This window comes from Bombyx mori, chromosome 7 (genome assembly GCF_030269925.1).
Source record: "Bombyx mori chromosome 7, ASM3026992v2".
In the NCBI taxonomy this organism is placed as follows: Eukaryota; Metazoa; Arthropoda; class Insecta; order Lepidoptera; family Bombycidae; genus Bombyx; species Bombyx mori.
Genome location: NC_085113.1, coordinates 12,497,319 through 12,518,299, shown reverse-complemented (window position 1 = coordinate 12,518,299; position 20,981 = coordinate 12,497,319). Strand labels below are relative to the sequence as shown.

At 40.0% G+C, this 20,981-nt stretch overlaps 1 protein-coding gene across 5 annotated transcripts in view; it reads left to right on the top strand.

The window, feature by feature from the left end:
* The first annotated feature begins 314 nt into the window (after window positions 1-314).
* LOC101747032 (regulator of G-protein signaling loco) overlaps window positions 315-20,981 on the top strand; it is a 107,982-nt gene continuing 87,315 nt past the window's right edge. For 2 of the 5 annotated variants that reach the window (XM_062669464.1, XM_062669465.1), the window contains exons 1-3: window positions 316-936; window positions 2,551-3,677; window positions 3,777-3,989. In XM_062669464.1, coding sequence (XP_062525448.1) covers window positions 534-936; window positions 2,551-3,677; window positions 3,777-3,989 — 1,743 coding nt within the window. In that variant the 5' untranslated portion in view covers window positions 316-533. Of the gene's footprint in view, window positions 937-2,550; window positions 3,678-3,776; window positions 3,990-20,981 lie in introns of all 5 variants that reach the window. The other 3 variants (XM_038012214.2, XM_038012215.2, XM_038012216.2) reach the window with 3 other exon arrangements.

Sequence of the window (20,981 nt, the reverse complement as noted above, 5' to 3'; positions counted from 1 at the left end):
TTTGACCAAATTAAGGAACATTGTACTGCTATCGATCCTTGATACGTATACCGTACAATGTACATATTATTAATTTAATTGCACGTCTTGAAACCATGTTGAACGACTCTGTTCCACAGATAGAATTATATATACACGATATGGGTCAAGCTGACTCAAGCTGATATAAGTATATCAAAAACAATATTTTACTTTATTTTACGAAGCCATTCAGTGCTAAAACAAAAAATGTACTTATGTTCAAGAAATTTTAAATTAAAGAAGTGAATGCAGGTGCATAGCTTATGGATTAAAATGAGACAATGCAGTTTATGAACGAGGACAAAACTTTCTAAATGTCAGTTGACAGTTTGAAACTTATAAAATCTAGTTTTACAACTTTTTAAATATTCGATAGAATTCTAAACTGTAATGTAAATAGAAAATTATTCATATAAAGTGCTTGCATTTCAATCATACTTTTGTTTTTAATTCATGAAAACAAGAAACACGAGTTCTAATCATCCGAAATTGGAATTCAGTCCGTGGTCGTGATGGTTCCTCAACAACAGAGGAGAAGACGACGTCGAGCGGCTTTAGTTCGAACGGCGGAGCGCAAACTAGTAGTGGCTCGAGGACCCGGCGGATTTGGATTTACGATTGCTGGACAGAGGCCATGTGTAGTGTCTGCGGTAGCAGCGGGTGGCCCAGCTGAGCGAGCTGGTTTGCGGGCCGGAGACGCATTGCTAACTGTGGACGGCGCCAGTGTGGCACGCGCTCCTCACGCATCCGTGGCCCGTATGGTTGCTTCTGCCCCTGCTGCTATTTCACTAAGTGTGTCTCCTCGTGAGGCACCGCCTACTGATACTGAGGATACAGAGCCTGACGAACGAGCTAGAACTAGAAGGAGACACCCACCTCCACGACGCAGGCCTCAGCCAGTGATGCATCTGCCAGGTATAGATCAAATTAAGAGATTTAAAATTAATCAAAATAATGCTTAGTGTCATTTCATATGAATGAATGTATGTGGAGGTTACAAGAAATTTAATTTTTCTGTTAATTGTATTTCCTCTATTTTGCCTAGATTTCCTATATTTATGTTCAGTGATTATGGGTGTGTAGTGTAAGGTGCTATAAGCCCACTACTAGATACACCGGCTTGTAATGTACTGAAAGTTATGCTTTAATGTAAAAGAATAAACTTCAAATCGATTGTGACCTAAAACACTGATTCACAAACTTTTTTATCCTGGCACCTTTATTTCAATCTTAACACTTGGCTTATATTAACTTTAAAACGAACATTATAAGGAGCACTATCTATCAATTTAGTATTACTTATATGTATTTATTTTAAGTATTTCATTATATATTATGTACGTGTATGTATATGTTTACGTTATTTATGTGTGTATGTGTATATATGTAGTCTAATATATTATGTATTAGTGTTTTATTTTTTTTATTTTCATTATTGTTCTTGTTTAGATTGTAAATTGATTAGATTGTATTCTTCTACCCACTCATTCAAAGCATTCCTTCGTTAAGAACGGTTAGCTGGTAGAAAACTCAATTGTTGTTAAGCTCGCCATTTTTTATATCTTACGCAATTACTTACTGTAATATTAACTGTGTGTACAATAAAGAATAAAGAGAGATATAATGTTAATGATATAATTTTTGATGTAAAAAAATGACACGTACTATAAAAAGTATGTTTATTAAGGGATTAATTACAATATGCTATAATAAGAATACTTTTTATGAGAAAAATGTACACTTCTATTAATTAAACAGTAAACAAAATTGCAGCACCTAAGAGAACCAGTGACCTAAAAAATAAAAGTCCGGTGTAATTGTTTTAAGCTGTATATCTATGCTGGTGTTCAAATCCCGAAGGCAGGCAGGTTTTAAAATAAAATGCATACTTATGATTTTCTATATGAAAAAATTAATGGACTTAATGAATAAATTTCAGTCAAATCAGTTTTGTGTAGTAAGTATTGAGTTAAAGTGGTCTGTAAAATTTTCCACTCGACAATTTTGATCTTGGAGATGCAACATATTCAGCAAAGCTGAAGTCTGAAGAAGATAATAAAGTCATTAATTGATACAAATAACTTATGAGAACACAGAGACATAAAATTTATCAAATTCAACTATTTGTTATCATTTGGAGCTCGACATATGGGCTCCTTAAATTCCTATGAAAAAAAATAATGTACTTGTCTTGAAGTCTGAGATATGCTTCTCAGACACCAAGAGAATCATTCACTTTTTAAGTTTGTCATCACTGGGGATGAGAAATGAAGTGTCTATAACAATGTTAAATACAAAAAACTCTGGAGTAGAAAAGCTGAATCTGGCTAAAGCACTTTAAATATTCATTAAAAGAGCTCATGCAGTCTATTTGATGGGATTTTCAGTTTATTTTTATCTTCTATTGAGCAGCACCACAATCAATCACATATATTATAATTATATGCAAAAAACAATAATTGAACTGTTATATAGAGTCTCATAATATCATTATAATTTACATTGTTTAAATTTGAGGTCACATTTTAGGATGTCAAGGAGCATCAAGCGGTATCGGCATAAATGAGCTGCTGCAGAGCTTAAGCGGAGGAGCCTTGCGTCCCCGGCTCGAGTGTCGCGCCGCCGTCGGGTACCTCGGTACTATCGAGAGTCCCGGCGCGGGCTCCGACGCCGCCCCCAGCCACGTGCGCGCTGCCGTCAAGCGTCTGCGACAGGAGCGCCGCCCCGCCGCCCCCGTGCTGCTCGCCGCCCTACCGCACGCCCTCTGTCTACTGCGCGCCGCCGGCCCGCCTCTAGCGCACTACCGCCGCGACCGCATCCTGTACGCCGGGTGCGCCGCCGACTCTGACCGCCGACACTTCGGGCTCGTGACGGCCGGCGACTCGTCCCGCAGCTGCCACGTGTTCGTCGTGGACCCTCGCATCGTGGACCACGAAGCGCACGCCGCACGGGCTGAGGAGTTTCGAATAGCGTGCACCAGAGATCCCGTGGCTGAGCGCTGTCTCGAGTTCCCACCTTCCGCCGAGTACGTTGTCGGAGTCGTCCGCGGGATGTACTCGTTGCCGGCTGATGAGTGCGAGACTTCTAATCTAGAACGTATCTCAAAACTGGCAGTGAAGAGTGCCAGCCCAGCGGCGGGCGAATTCTCCCGTCGAGGACGAGTGGCAGTGCGGGCCCGGGAGCGCCGGCCTGCGGGTCAGGGTCCGGCGGGCTCGCCGCAGCCCAGCAACCATAGCGAAGTGACCACCACGTCGAGCAACAGTGATTCCGGGATTGGGTTCCACAACGACTGCCGGAATGTTGCAGACCGCATCTTGCTGGTGGAGTTCGGCGGGGCTGGAATGGGAGTCGGTGGTCCGGCTGGGGGTTGGTTCCTTTCGAACACGACGCCAGTTGTGGAGGGGTTCGCAGGTCGCGGCCGTGCGCTCGAACCCGAAGGCGGTCTGTTGGAAGCGGAGCGGCCCTCGCGCGATTACAACTACAATGACAATACGCATGGCCTGTCTGCGGAGCCCGATGTGGAGGATGCAGTGGAGGCCTTCAACTCTGTAGAAATTTATGAAGAACGCGGTTCAGTCTCGTCGTTAGGCTCGGCCCGCACCCACGAGGAGCCCTTGGAGCATCACTTCCTGCGCCCGGCCGCAGTCACCTCTAAGGTTAGTTTAGATGCTTCATATTTAAAAACACAACAAATTCCGATTATAATTATACTTTATGTAAAAACATATTCACGATCACTCTTGACTTATTGTCAGCAGGTCCGCAAGTCATCGAAGTTAAATATGCTGCTAAAAACGAAAAACATGCTTTCTGGAAGAAACAAGGAGGCCCGTCGGCGGGCGGTCAGCGCCAGCGCGGGGGACGTGCGGGGGGGGCGAGCCTCCGGGCAGGGGGGCTGGGGGGCGAGACAGGGAGATGCTCTCTGTCTGCCCGCTGCCGCCAGTGAACCCGATCTCCGAGAAGGACAGGTCAGCCAATTTTCTTTTTATTTATTAGTTATCGTTCGAGAAATTCAAGCACGATGCAAATCGACAATACAAACCAATATCATAATCTAATTTATAAAATTCTCGTGTCACGGCGTGCGTGACTGAACTCCTCCGAAACGGCTCGACCGATTCTTATTGTGCATATCGGTCAAGGTTGAGAATCAAACAACATCTATTTTTCATCCCCCTAAATGATAAAGGTCCACCCCTAAATTTATTTTTTTATTTTTTAGACAATTTTTTTTGTTTTTATTTTTTTATGATACAGCATACAAAAATACATACAACCCTAAATTTTCACCCCTCTACGATCAACCCCTATTTTTTATTTGTTAATTATAAACTTAAATTATTTTGGCAAGATTTTCATTTTTATTTTTATTTTGTCATAATTAAAATAAAAAATCTGATATTACTCTCAATTTTTCATCCCTCTATGATCAACCCTTATTTTTTATTTGTTAATTATAAACTTTAATTTTTTGGGAATTTTTTTTTTTTTTTTTTTGTCATGACTTAAAACAAAAAATTTCATATTAGTCTCAATTTTCACTCTTATAAAAGCCCACTGAGTTTCTCGCTGGATCTTCTCAGTTGGTCGCGTTTCTGATCCGCTGGTAGATTCTGCGAAGCACTGTTCTTGCTAGGGTCAGTGTTAGCAACACTCCGGTTGGAGCCCCGTGAGCTCACCTACACACGTTAGGGTGAAGCTGAAATAGTCTCTCAAGGCTATCAGCATAGGAAAAAAAAAGTCTTATACGATCAACCCCTATTTTTCCATCCCGATTTTTATTTTTTTTATTCTATGCACAGATCCGAAATAAGGTTGCAAGATGGCAATCAAATATTATAATTGTAGTACGATAAATTCTTATTCAGAGTTTATAATTTCAAGTTCCTTTAATTATGTTTTTTTTTTAAATTGAATTTGATCTCCCGCCCTCGCCGGTCGACTACTGATCAACGATCAATCGATCAGTTATCCCCGCCAGGTGTCACCACTCATCCAGCAAACATCACGTAGTAGGGATGAGTACGAAGCCGGTCTCCTGTCTTACTCACTATACATTTTTCAGCCATGTTTTTTGGTTTTATTTGTGTATCAGTTGTAGCATGCCAGCCATATATTTTTGGTTTTATTTGTGTATCAATAGTATGTTCAGTAGGTCTGAGAATCGGCTACTATCTATTTTTCATACCCCTAAGTGATGAAATAAGGTTGTCCACCCCAAACATTTATTTTTTATTTTAATTTTTTGGATATATTTTTTTTGTTATAATGATGATGATATTATGTGGTTGAATGAGGTTTTTTTTGTACTCTAGAATTTCCCTAGAAATCTTATTTAAGGCAACACAACGTTTGCCGGGTCAGGACGTAAATACTGTAATAGAGAAAAAGAGAAAACATTGGATCGAATTTTTTTTCATATCAAATGCGTCAACCTCTAAAACAATTGTAAACATTACGTTATGAATATAGTAGTATGTAATAATATAGTTGTGTTAATTCTTATCTATTGTAATAACAGCGCGGACGCCGCTTGAGATAATGATTAAAATAATTTATTGCTATTTTAATTTGCTAATTTAAGCCGTTATCTGTGTGTGTGTGTGTGTGTGTGTGTGTGTGTGTGAGTGTGTGCGCGTGTGTGTGTGCGCGTGTGCGTGTGCGGGTGTGCGCGTGTGCGTGTGCGCATTGGAAGTAACTAAAATAAACTAAACGAGCCGTGTCCGCGTTTGTTGACATTGTAATTTTTTTTTCTGCGTATGCTGCAGAGTTGATCTTACTCGCCAATTTATGAATATGAGGTTCCCACTGCAGTTTGGAGTCCACTGTTATTCCAAGAAATACAGTTGACTCAACAAGCTCCAATGATTCCTTAGAAACAATTACATTACTATCTACTTGTCTCACATTTAAAGATGATTTAATACATTTTAGACAAAATTTAATACATTTAGTTTTCTTACTATTCAATAATAGATTATTGATACGGAACCAATCAACCACACACGAAATCGCATCTTTCACTTCTTCATAGACTTGCAATTGTCGTTTAATTTTAAATAATAAAGATCACATGATATCATCTGCGAATAATACGACCTCGTGTCGTGACTCAATAAAACTAGATAAATCGTTTATATATTAGAAATAAAAAAGGATCCAAAATGGAACCCTGAGGTACACCCATTTTCAACACGGTGCCTGAAGATCTATTACCTTTTACATCTACTGTTTGTATCCTTCCTGATAAATAGGAAGTAATAAGTTCCAATGCACCATCCCTAATAGCATAGTGATGTAGTTTCCTCACCAATGGTTCATGTTCAACACAGTCAAATGCTTTGGATAAGTCACAGAAAATTCCAAGACAATCATGCGACTCCTTTTTTTTTATTGCTTAGATGGGTGGACGAGCTCATAGTCCACCTGGTGTTAAGTGGTTACTGGAGTCCATAGACATCTACAACGTAAACGCCGCCACCCACCTTGAGATATAAGTTCTAAGATATCAGTATATTTACAACGGCTGCCCCGCCCTTCAAACCGAAACGCATTACTGCTTCACGACAGATATAGGCAGGATGGTGGTACCTACCTGTGCGGACTCACAATAAATCCTACCACCAAAATGAGGACATGCTGTGGACACAGTAGGATAAAGATAAGAAGTTTTTTTTCTTTCTAATAACCCTTTAAGAATGATGTTTAACACAAATATTGTTAAGTAAAATCGGGCGGCCCGCGATCCTGTTTAGCTAAAGCACGTTCAGTGATTATGGGTTTTATAATAAATGCTATAATATATTTTTTAAACTTTTATTGTTATTATACACACACTAGCGACCCGCCCTCGCTTCGCTTCGGAAACATAAAAACACACATAAAAACAAAAAAAAAAAAAAAAAAAAAAGTAGCCTATGTTCATCAGGGACAATATCGGCTTCTAATGGAAAAATATTTTTTCAAATCGGTCCAGTAGTTTCGGAGCCTATTCGAAACAAACAAACAAACAAATCTTTCCTCTTTATAATATTAGTATAGACAATATTTAAAATTTTCGCATTTATAATAGGAGCATTTTAATAATTAGTATATTGATAATCCTTGAAATCTTTTAGAATATAAATTTTAAGGGAGTTAAAGAATACAGCATTCACAGCAACACAATTAATGGTGTGTTGAACGTCAGCTTTAAAATTATCAGACGTTTTGTTCCATGATCTTCTTATACACTTCTGTTGCAATCGCGGCTCCTTTATTTTGCCAAACACAAGAAAATTGTTTAGTCCAAGCAGAATTCCTCATAAAAGATTTTTCCATGCCCAGCTTCTTGTCTACCAGCAAAGCTAGGGCATAGCAGGCTTCGTAATTTTCTTCACATTTTCCACTCATATTGGAGTGGTACATCTGTCCATAGACACGACAAAACGGAAACAATTCAAACGTTTTCGTATTACCTGCTTCGTATACTGTGTAATAATAGTCGGCTATTGTGAACAGCGCTTGCAAGGAGTTCACTTGCTTTGTCTCGCTCATCATCTCCCAGAGTCTGTCCTTGGGCACGGCGTAGAGTTCAGATACTTTCTCGAAGAGCATCGGTAATGCGAGACCGTTATACTCCATGTATGCGATGCACGTGGCTCTGAAGACGCGTCTGGTGATTTGCGACGACTTATGGTACCCGTACAGGAGCAACAACACAAACTTACCATTTTTTAGGTAAGCTTCCATCATATTGTTAGCTTCCCTGGACATGGCGGGCAGACGACAATGGCAAAAAAGTTCTCTGCAAACGCACCGTGTTAACAGCTTAATATCAGGTGGCATCGATTTCCACCCAGATCCATGAAAACATCTAAGACACCCTTCATTACCTTCTGTTTTTATACATTCTACATTCATACAGTGCAATAACATGATTCGGTGATTCCCCATTAAATGTTGCCAGTTTAATTAAATTTGTATCATTTAAAAAATTTCCCTATAAATTAAATTTTTTATTTATTATTAAATTTAGAAATTTTCAAAGATTCGTTATCAATTAGACAAGATTCATTATCGATTAGATCAAATTGCAAGATCAATTATTACAAACAGATTTCTTACACCAGATACTTTTGTTTTTCTTCAGCCTGTTAGACTTGATTACCAAATTTTTTGTCCTTGTGATTGATGAAGGAATAATGTGCCTTTTCTAGTACCTACCCAATTAAGTTTTGATACACGCATTCGGGAATGCTCATGGATTGTTGCCAGCTCAATGAAATTGTGAAACTTTTATAAAATTCATAGAGAAGAAAAAAAATGGCTTGTTACTATAGTTATTCTCTGGGATTCCCCCAACGGTAGCTTGAGGGATACGATGTATATATGCATGATATCGATACCCATATGTTCAAACAAGCATGCGATTCACTCTTTTTTCTTCATATTTTTATTGATTTAATCGGTGAACGAGCTGACGGCCAACCTGATGTTAAGTGATAACTGGAGCGTATAGACATCGACAACGTAAATATGGTCGCTAACCTTGAGACATGAATTCCATGTTCAGGGTTTTTTATTACTTATGTGGGTGGACGAGCTCACAGCCCACCTGGTGTTAAGTGGTTACTGGAGCCCATAGACATCCACAACGTAAATGCGCCACCTACCTTGAGATATAAGTTCAAGTATAGGTCTCAAGTATAGTTACATTACATACTGCCATCTAGTGTCATTTGCAATTTATTACATAGTGGATATCATAAAATATTTGCATAGTGTAATAAGCTAATAAGTGGCACCGAACGCTAATTGAAAATCAGTAAAAATTAGGAATAAAACAGAAAACAGAAAACAGCGGCATCAATGTGAAAACGGCTAATCTACTGTTAAAACAGTAAGGCTGGTAATACTGCTCTTATACAACAAATATTGGACTTTTTGGCGGGAACGCGAGAAGTGAAGTTGTGTGATTTGTTTTATTTTGTCTAATTAGTGTTTCTTCAGGTTTAAATGTGTAATAATGGTGGTTTATTAACTGTTTAATATCTGTGAAAGTGCACATATGTGGGAAAATGAAATAAAGCCGCTGGACGCAACTTCTCGGGATCCTCCAAAAAGTCCACTGAAAAAATCTTAATAAATGACCACCATTTTACTAAGATTATAATATTTCATCCCATATCATCTCATCGCATCTCATTTAATTTCATCCCAGTTGATTAATGTCTCAAATTAATTGTCTTCATTTCATTTCATTTCACTTTTCATAAAAATAAGAACATAAATTAAAATAAGATATGACTTAAAGGTCTTAGTTACCAGGTCATAAAATCTCTTTAAAAAAAAAACAACAAATATTACGAAACACTTGTGGCGACATCTATCCATTGAATGCTAGAATTACTAAATCTCGAACCGCTTTATGAAACCCTATTTAGTAAAACACATAACCGACATGATCTGAACCGATACGATACGATGCTTATTGATAAAAATAAATAATAGTTTAAAAAAACTAACAAAATACGCTTTTATAGAAAATCCAACAAAAAAAAGCGTGGGGTGCTTTTCAGGACATTATTAAAATAACCCTTCTACTCATATCTGTTAATAAATTATTTATAACTGCTGATAACATGATAACCCCTAGCGGCAAACGTAGGCAAACGATCCTAACTCCATACAGATTTGCGTTAACTTTTACGCTATCGAGACTGTTAAAAAACTCGCACTAAGCACCACTGGTCGTTTATCCATCCGATAGGACTTTAACAGATCGGTCGCGAAGTTTCGAAGTTTTCTTCAGACGTTTCTCACTAGATGGCGTTATATGATTGTAATGAGGCTGCTTTTGTTGATAATTTTGTGGTCAGTTATTTTGTGTTCGAAGACATAATATGCTGCTGCCGGTATGTGTTATGTGCTGTAATAGAACCCCGCCGATAATTCTACCGCAAAATAATCTTGCGTTGAAGGCTTAGGTATAGGTACACAAAACCTCCTTACCTTTTGTTTTACAGAAAGTAATGAGGTTCTGATCGTTATTCCACGGGGAATGCTCTGAAAAATTAATCGAGATGATGTTCTTATCTCTTTTTTACCATCACACCTCCCGCCACCAGGGCAGAGTTCGTCCATATTATCTAGAACCGCAGCGTTCATCGATATTTCTGCCATGTACCATCCGGCTTTGGAAAGAACTGCCCTCCACGGTGTTTTGTCGAGCGCTTTGACATGTCCTACTTCAAACGAGGCTTGTGGAGTACTCAATGGTAGGCAGCGGCTTGGCTTTGCCCCTGGCATTGCTGACGTCCATGAGCGACGGTAACCACTTACCACCAGGTGGGCCGTATGGTCGTCTGCCTTCAAAGGGAATAAAAAAAGGTTAGGTCGCGAAGTGACCTAGCGTCATTATAATTAATACGTGTTCAAAGCGCCTGTTAAAGTTCTCATGGCAATGCGCGCGCCTGTGAAACTGCTTTAAATAACTCGGTTGGCTCCACCATCTGTGTGATTAGTGGGAGTTTTTTAACGTTCTTGATAGCGTAAAAGTTAGCTCATATTTGTGTGGAATATCAAATGAAAATCAAATCAAAAAAATTTTTATTCAACATAAATGAAAGTACATACTTGTTGAACATCAAAAGAACTACCGCCAATTCACAAAAACTAGCCTCCGTCCTGAGAAGAATTGGCAAGAAACTCAGCGGAAATGTCTTTTTTTTTTTAATATTATAATTTTTTCTTCTTCTTGATATTAGATTTTTTTTTAAATATTTATTTTTACAATAAGTATTATAACGTAGCAATTATTACAATATTGAAATGCCCGGAGCGAGTAACTCATTCCCACTTTGTGCAATCTTCTAGATAATCATTGACTTTATAGTAAGCTTTATTGCACGGATGTTCTTTAATAGTTTTCTCAAACCTATGTATATGTAGGTTCTGAACATCTTGTGGGATTTTGTTGTACAGGCGCACAGACAAACACCCGAATGAGTTTCGTATCTTATGTAACCTACTCATCGGCACAACAAGCATGTGTTTGTTCCTAGTATTTCTATTATGTCTAATAGGATCATTGGCCTACGTTTGCCGCTAGGAGCGCTGTTCCAACTGCATACAAAATTGGTTTAACTTTTACACTATCGAGAACATTAAAAAGCTCGCACTAAGCACACTGGCCTATTGTGTTGCTAGCTGATTTTGAGGACAGGAGGTATCAAGAATCGAAGCTTCTTATCTTATGTGTGTTTACTGGTGCTAGGACCTCTTGTGAGTCCGCACAGGTGGGAACCTTATGAGTTCTAAGGTCTCAGTATAGTTACAACGGCTGCCCCACCCTTCAAACCGAAACGCATTACTGCTTCACGGCAGAAACAGGCAGGGTGGTGGTACCTACACGTACCGACTCACAAGAGGTCCAACCACATAACTGCATCTGACAGACGATACAATGGGTCAGGTCGATATTGCACCGACATAAGTCTTTTCGAATGAAATCATTGCGAGGTCCGTGCATATTATATATTGTCATAGTACTATGTGTTCACAATAAAATTTTTCAAAACGATTGGGCGGTTCGTTCATCAAGACTCTGGTATTTTAGGCATTTCAGACAAATGGCACTCGATTTCGCATAGGTGTATATACAAAGTATCATTTGCACCTTGGTTTGAAGTAAATGGTTACCACGACCAAATGTCGTGTGCGATGTACACATGCACGCAAAGAGCATATTGGGTCAACGAGGTTTGTTACTGTGATGGGCTTGATGTTGCACCGAAACCGCTGCTTCCAAGCATCTCAATCTGCTAACTCGCTCATAGTTAAACATTGTACACATTGAATGACAAAGGGTTGAGTACGGACATTTCAAACCTGAATTAAATTTGTACTAAGATTTATACTTCAGCCATCGAATCTGGACCTCGTCGTACAGTAAAAACTAATTCCCAGATCGGCAAAGCGGTCGACGTAATGATTATTGAAGGCCTTACATACGTTTAATAACAACATTCAGGCCGATTTCCTCATGTACTTATCACACGCGTTTTGCGGTTAACAATGCCTAACTTTAGAAATAACTATGCGACCGTAATGATAATACCATAGTCTTTTCTGCTAGTGAGAAGGCTTCTCTCGGCGTTGAGTTCTACCGAAAAGCAGTGCAGCAGATAACAGAAATTATATCGGATCGTTCGGATTGCTTCGACACATCAATAGAGCATGTCATAGGCATCAAATAACGCCCACCCACAAATTTAGACATGAGTTCCAAGTCTCAGTTCTATAGGACAACGACTGCTCCATCCTTCAAACCAGAACGAATTATTGCTTCTCGACAGACTATTTCTGCATGGTAGTGGTATCTACCTGTGTGAGTTCATAAGACGCCCTACCAAAGATAAAATGCCCTTATCACTGGTGGTAGGACCTCTTGGGAGTCCGCACGGGTAGGTACCACCACCCCGCCTATTTCCGCTGTGAAGCAGTAATGCGTTTCGGTTCGAAGGGTGGGGTAGCCGTTGTAACTATACTGAGATCTTATATATCTCGAGGTGGGTGGCGCATTTACGTTGTAGATGTCTATGGGCTCCAGTAACCACTTAACACAGGTGGGCTGTGAGCTCGTCCATCCATCTAAGCAATAAAAAAAAATAAAAAAAAATGTGTGCAATGTTTAACTATGAGCGAGTTAGCACATCGTGAGCCCGCTTGGGTCGATACCGTCCTCCCTATAACTGCTGCGACGCAATCGTGGATTCCTTCTGGGCATCGCTTGCTTGACGAAGGACTCGGCGAGTAAATTAACCCACAGACAGAGCACACTGAGTTTCTCGCCGGATCTTCTCAGTGGGTCGCGTTTCCGATCCGCTGGTAGATTCTGCGAAGTACTGCTCGTGCTAGGGCTACGTCGTCCGGTTTGAGCCCCGTGAGCCCACCTACTCGACATGTGAAACTAGTATAACCCCTCGAGGTTACTAGAATAGGTAGGAAAAACAAACGTGGATTCCGAATCGAAGAGTAAAATAGCCGTGATGCTATACAATAGATACTTCGACTTCTACGGTAACACTAAGCTTACCGGCAGATCTCATGTCCCTATTTCTACCGCGTTTTAAAAAAAGTTTTCTATTTTATTATTCAACGCCGACAGTGGTTGTGTTTTTCCAGGAAACCGATGTAAACAGACGAAGGAGAGTGAAGAACGGAATACTATAGAGTTGACTGTTACTGGTAGATTTAATACCGAGCAATGAGACAGACATTACAATGCCTATTTCATTCACTTTTTTTTTGCTTAATTGGGTGGACGAGCTCGCAGCCCACCTGGTGTTAAGTGGTTTCTGGAGCCCATAGACATCTACGACGTAAATGCGCCACCCACCTTGAGATATAAGTTCTAAGTCTTAAGGTGGGTGGCGGCATTTAAGCTGTAGATGTCTATGGACTCCGGTAACCTCTTAACACCAGGTAGGCTATGAGCTCGTCCACCCAACTAGGCTTAAAAAAAAGTTATGACAATTCCCTGCCTCCAGAACCGGTTGGTCTTCGAAAGCCTAATCGGGTCGCGGTTCTTCTATAACAATTGTGAATGATCAGGAGAAGCTAAATCAAGGTCCATGCGAAACTGGCGGTAAACTCTATCGATTTATAAGCACATACGTATTTCATGTTTCCACTAATTACACCGGGATGATGCGGGTCCTCTCCATGTGGCTCCGTAACAGACGCCAGTCAAACTCCATCTATCGAACACGCCGCGCGTGCTTACGCGAACGTGACTATAATTCATTATAAAAAAAAAGTGGTAAAACGCTGTCACATATGTGTGTCTATGTGTGATGTGTAATCGTTCATTGTGAACAAACGTGGGAGCCACGAGAAATCTAGTGTTATTATTTTTTGTTTTTCAAGGAAATTTTCTGCTTCGTACCAAAAGCTTTAAAGACTATATTCGCTTGGCGTTAGAACGTTTTAAGAATCACGGCGGTTTTTTTTTCTAACACTAGAATATTCCTTTCGAGGTTCGGTGTGTGATGTTATGTGATGATCATGGCCAACCGAGTGATGGGATACGTGATATGTGGCTACAGCTCCGTTGATAATTTGATGGTGAGTATTGGTTGAATTGAATAAAGCTATATGTCCAATATTCAGTTCAGGCGATTTTAGCTATTGCTGTTACAAAGAAAGAGCATGAAGTCGGATATCAACGGATAGAACGATTGGTATAAGCCAGAAAAGAGCCTGAATTATATGAGGCGGGCATTTGTTGATTTGGACATATAAAAAGTTTGCTTACCTATATAAGTATTAATATAGTCAACATTAAAATCACCTAACGTCGTTCTCCCAAAGGAATCATGGTATCTATTTAGATTTTGTTCTTTTTTTTTTTTTTTTTTTCTCTTATTTTTTAATGTCTCGTAGCGATCTGTTTTTCAGTTAACAATGAGCTATTCCTCTGGCTGAATTTATTCTTAATAGATTTATAAACAGAATCAGATGTCCAGTGACACCTTCATCTTTTATTGTTATAGATTTTGTTCTAAAAAGATTTTGAATTTTAAATTTGATTATACGTTTTTTTTTTATTGCCCTTGTAGGCAGACGAGCATACGGCCCACCTGGTGGTGAGTGGTTACCGTCGCCCATGGACTTCAGCAATGTCAGGGGCAGAGCCAAGCCGCTGCCTACCGCTTAATACTCTCCATAAGCCTCGTTTGAAGAAGGACATTTAGGACGTAATGAGGATTTAGTTATAACTACCCTCGTTCGGTAATTTGTACGTCACCAACTGTTTATTAATCTCTCAGCGACTGCGAATGTTTCGCGTTCTCTTATCATTTTACGCTAGCATCCCGCCCGCAGTTTCACTTGTGTGTGCTTAGCTTTATATAAGCGGGGATCCGTAATCAGCAGTGAAATAAACGATAGCCCTTATTATTTCTCGGGGTTCGATCTATTTTCATAACGAATTTCAACAAAATCGGTTCAGTGGTTTGAGTGAAAACGCAACAGATAGATTCGTGTTTTCAATAGTAGTAGTATGCTTGGTGAAAAAACTTGGTCTTTGCCAAGCGGTATCATGTAGGAGGCTGGTAACGAGCTGATTCAAATGAGGCCTGTGAAGAGTATTTAACGGTAGGCCGTGACTTGGCTCTGCCCCTGGCATTACTGGCGAGCGACCACTGAGCGACGGTAACCACCAGTGGTGAATTTACACTAGGAGCAATCGGGGCAAGTGCCCAGGGGGGCAAATTTTTTAGGGCGGCAAAATTTTGGAAGGGAAAAATTTATTTTTTCTTATCAAGATTGCTATTATTTCTATTAATTTATAATTTTCTGTTTAATTGATAATTCAACAAACTCAATTCATCAATTATTTGTGAATTATAATTTTGGCATTTTTGGTAAAAATTAATAATCAAAATGATTTACCTAATCAATTTATTTCCTTGGAGATTTAAAATAATAATCGATTTTTTTATTTAGCGGAATTAAAGAAATAACCGTCCAGGCTCACCATACGCGCTACCAACAGTAAAAAAAACCTATCTCACTTCCTCGATTATTTCTTCTTGTAGCGTTGCACGCATGTGTAACATTTGAAAACAATTAAAAAAACAAATTCCGTTTATATTTAGAATCTCATTCATAACGTATTATATCACGCAAATTCTTCATGTACGTACATACGTTTGATTCGCGCGGTACAGAGATAAGATTTTAAAATGAAGGACATTAAAGATTATTTTTCGTGACTGCTCACAATTGACTTGTGACCTTTTATTTATGATAAGGCGTGCGCTTTAGTCGTTCCCAATAATTAAAAGCTGCATTTGTACAACGTTGTTTTTGAATATGATCAGCCTTGGACCAGTTTTAGTAACATCACGTAGGCTTATAGAGGAACACATACCCGATCCTGTAGACCGAATGGTAGACAGTCGACGTCGCCCTAAACCCGTCATTACGGATCCTCCCGATCCATTAACGGTGCTTTTAGGTGCCACAAGCACCGGTCACCGTTCTCGTCGAACCCGTCGCTTGCGGTGAAGGGCTCGACGAGGGAATTAACCCATAGACACAGCTGAGTTTCTCGCCGGATCTTCTCAGTGGGTCACGTTTCCGATCCGGTGGTAGATTCTGCGAAGCACTGCTCTTGCTAGGGCCAGTGTTAACAACATCCCGGTTTGAGCTCCGTGAGCTCACCTAAACGTCAAGGAGAAGCTGAAATAGCATCTCAAGGCTATCAGCATATAGGTAGGAAAAAAAAGAGAGGAACGTAAACAGATTTTGTAGTTTTCTGTTTCACGTCGCATGAATCCGCGTGCTTAGTGCGAGTTTTTGAACGTTCTCGACCGCGTAAAAGTTAACTCAAATTTGTATGGAACGTTTGCCTACGGTAGGCAGCGGCTCGGCTCTGCCCCTGCCATTGCTGATGTTAATAGCCGGGGGTAACCACTGACCATCAGGTGGGTCGTATACTCGTCTGGCAATAAAAACGAGAAAAAGTAAATGAATAAATAAACTTCGAATGGTGTGAATGGTAATGGTAAATGGTAAATGGAATGATGAATGATGGTAGTTTCGTTGTCCGGTAAACCCCTGAGAGAGAGTGAAAGAGTGAGTGAGAGAGTGAGTGAGAGAGTGAGTGAGAGAGTGAGTGAGAGAGTGAGTGAGAGAGTGAGTGAGAGAGTGAGTGAGAGAATGAGTGAGAGAGTGAGTGAGAGAGTGAGTGAGAGAGTGAGAGAGAGTGAGTGAGAGAATGAGAGAGAGAGGGTGAGTGAGAGGGTGAGTGAGAGAGTGAGTGAGAGAGTGAGTGAGAGAGTGAGTGAGAGAGTGAGTGAGAGAGTGAGTGAGAGAGTGAGTGAGAGAGTGAGTGAGAGAGTGAGTGAGAGAGTGAGTGAGTGAGTGAGTGAGAGAGAGAGAGAGAGAGAGAGAGAGAGAGATCACAAAACTGCCAACAAGCAGATACGTTTGTACAATAGGCGGTCTTATCGCTAAAAGCGAGTCAGCTTCCTTCCAACTTTCTTCCACGAAGATATTTTAAAAACCAACGTTATTTTCTTCTTCTTTGTCGTATCACTCTAGCCAAAGTGGTCGTGGTCATCATTCAGTATGATTGCTGTGGGCAGATGTTATGTGCCACACAAGCAACCGCCACTTCTGGTTTGTGGTGAGCCTGGTATACTCATATCTGGTATACTTTACTGGTGGTAGGACCTCTTGTGAGTCCACGCGGGTAGGTACCACCACCCTGCCTATTTCTGCCGTGAAGCAGTAATGCGTTTCGGTTTGAAGGGTACGGCAGCCGTTGTAACTATACTTGAGACCTTAGAACTTATATCTCAATATGGGTGGGTAATTAACGTTGTAGATGTCTATGGGCTCCAGTAACCACTTAACACCAGGTGGGCTGTGAGCTCGTCCACCCATCCAAGCAATAACAAAAAAAATAAAAAAACATGTCTACCATGTATGTATACGTACCACATTTGTATGCCTACTGCCGACTTGATTTGAGACCTTAAAACGTTATATTACAGAGTTGAAATTATAACAACATTACGGACGAGACGGATTTGGTTCCGCATACATACATTTTTTTTTTTAAATATAATAATAAATATTTTACTAACAATCACGCCACGTTAACTGGTCCCGTGATAAGTTCGTAAAGAACTTGTGTTACAGGTACCAGATAACGGAAATAAATGTAAGATTTTTATTATACACAAACATATATTTAAAATACATCCATAACCCTGGAAAACACATTTATATTTATCATACAAATATCTTCCCTTGGCGGGATTCGAACCCGCGACCCCCTAGTGTAGTGACCATGTCACCTCTGGGTCTGCGGAGGGACTTCGGTTCCCTCTGTATTTGTACCGCATGTTCCATGGGGAGTGCTCTGAGGAATTGTTCGAGATGATACCAACGTCTCGTTTTTACCATCGCACCGCCCGCCACCGGAGTAGAGTTCATCCATACTACCTGGAGCCACTGCGGTCATCCACAGTGCGTTTCCAGAGATCTTTTTTGCCACGTACCATCCGGCTATGGAATGAGCTCCCCTCCAAGGTGTTTTCCGAGCGCTATGACATGTCCTTCTTCAAACGAGGCTTGTGGAGAGTATTAAGCGGTAGGCAGCGGCTTGGCTCTGCCCCTGGCATTGCTGAAGTCCATGGGCGACGGTAACCACTCACCATCAAGTATGCTAGTCTATGCTAGTCTGCCTAGAAAGGCAATAAAAAAATTAAAAAAACTTACCACTACACCAGACGGACGTATTATGTATGTCTACACGAGTATAGCATTCATGCGCTTAAAATAAACATTGTTCTAAATAGTGTTACACTAATAATTGATAATTGTCACGAAGTAGGTAGGTACAATGTAAAATTTCAGGAAAATCGTTTAGAACTGTTGTTTTGTATTCTGTTAAATTTGTTTACTATTGTGTCAATCGCCTGCGTGCGGTTTCTGGCGTCATTCGACAGGCTGGGGAACCGTTGCACAAGAGATTGAGATTGAGACCTCATGTCTCAAGGTGGGTGGTGGTGTGGAATGGTTATTGACGGAGGGAAGGTCTTCCACCGAGCGTGTGATATTGGTAGACTGACTGAATTTTTTTTCCTACCTCAGCTGATAGCCTTGAGAGCCTATTTCAGCGTAACCTTAACTAGTAGGTGAGCTCACGGGGCTCACACTTGACGACGTTGCTAACACGAACCTTAGCAAGAGCCGTGCTTCGCAGAATCACGGCTTTTGCTAGGTAAACGGTAGGCAGCGGCTTGGCTCTGCCCCTGGCATTGCTGACGTCCATGAGCGACGGTAACCACTCCCCATCAGGTGGGCCGTATGCTGGTCTGACTATACGGCAATAAAAAAAAAAAAAACTACCACCGGATCGGAAACGTGACCCACTGAGAAGATCCGAAACTCAGTGGGCTATGTCTGTGGTCCAAATGTTGTTGTTCGGAACTTGTATAAATACAAGCTTATCTTGAAAATGTAGTAAGCGAGATTCAGGCATCTGTCAAATATCTTGGGTTCTACGATGGCTAGCCGACACAGCGGTATTCACCTTGTGACGTCTGTGAGCTCCGGTAGTCAATTCACCAAATTACTGCAAGAAAATAAAATTTTAAGTACTCAGATATAAACAAAGGCAAATGGCTATTAGGTATATTTATACCTTTCCCACGTTTTAAATTAATTCAGTAGTTGGTTCTAGAGCTAGACCGTTTTTATAGATAGACTAGTTGACCCGGTAAACGTTGTTTTGCCATATATAAGATTTCTAGAGAATTTCAAGTGTAGAAAAAATCGGATGTGGTAAATGAGTGAAAGATGCATGTAGTGCTGTGAACGATGAGGGAATATAAAAATAACAAAACCTCATTCAACCACATAATGCATCATTAAAACAAAAAAATATATAAATTAAAAATAAAAATAAAAATTAATTGTGAGGGGTGGACAACCCTTATAACTTAGGGGTATGAAAAATAGATAGTAGCCGATTCTCAGACCTTCTGAACATGCATATAAAATTTCATAAAAATCGGTCAAACCGTTTCAGAGGAGTATGGTATCTAACATTGTGACACGAGAATTTTTTATATAAGATTTCGATGCGTTGATATTTCGTATAAGATCTATTTGAAAATTATATTACAGTAGTCTCCAATAAAGAGATAAGAAACGTATGCGTAGAGATACAATCTTAGCTAAAAATAATACCGAACTGTGTTTCTGGTGTTGAGAAACGAGACGGGGAACAAAGAAGGGGTTTATCTTGGGTTTTTTTTGTGATGGACGGACTGCTGTATGTCATTTCAGCTTCACTAGGATGTGCGGGCTGGAGGGCTGAAGGGAATTTGCTTCTCGAATGAACGCCTTCTTCCCACCGCCTTCTCAGAACGGTTTCTCTTCGGAACGTTAACATTTAGATATTATATGTGTTTTTATGACACATAGGTCGAAATAATTTACGTCTCAGTAGACTGCCTCACACAGGAAGCCGTTAGTAAACTTTCTAGCAAAATCGAACTACTCGGGATAATTCCACCAGAGTTAATCCACTTGTTCCTATAAAAAGGTTACCCCTCGGAATTTTCCCAAAAAAGAAGATAGCCCTCTTGCTCTTCTTCTTCTTAGTCGAATACTTCATTGCTGAAGGTCGTGTCCTTGAAATCCCTTCGTGGCTTGTTGTACCCTCAGCTTCCATTTGCTTCGGTTTTCGGCCTCTTGCTCAAGTGCCCATTTATCCCAATTAAAAAAGCACATCAACAAATAAACCAATATAATTTATTCACAAATACTTTAAATCTGAATTAGTCCGAGACACGATTTCGAAATTGTCGGTCGTTCACACCGTATTCAGCACAACGAAAATAATATACGGGCCGCGACGTTCGATGGTTGGTTGTCGACCCATTGACACTTTTCATTTGACCCAATTGTAATCTATTAACAACAAATCAAACAGTTTATTGCTCTTTTGGCAAATCACACGTGTACCGTGTCATCATAATCAGTTACTCTTGGCAGAGCAGTAGTGGTCATGTGGAATTCTTGCTTATTAAAGCCTTGACAGAAAGCCGACTCAACCTAATAGGTGTATGGTTCTAATCTTCTATCTTCTTCATATATATCTATATTTATAAAAATGAATTGCTGTTCGTTAGCCTCGCTAAAACTCGAGAACGGCTGGACCGATTTGGCTAATTTTGGTCTTGAATTATTTGAGAGAAGGTTTATAGTCCAGAGAAGGTTTAAAATGTAGATAAATATGAAAATGCTTGGTATTAAATAAAAATGATTTTTTTTTAACAAAATAACAAAATTGTTATTTTCGTTAGACGGATTCCTTTTGTTTGTTTTAGGTTTATTTTATACAAAAGTTTAGGTCTTTTATTTATCGATTGAGGCACTACGAAGTCTTA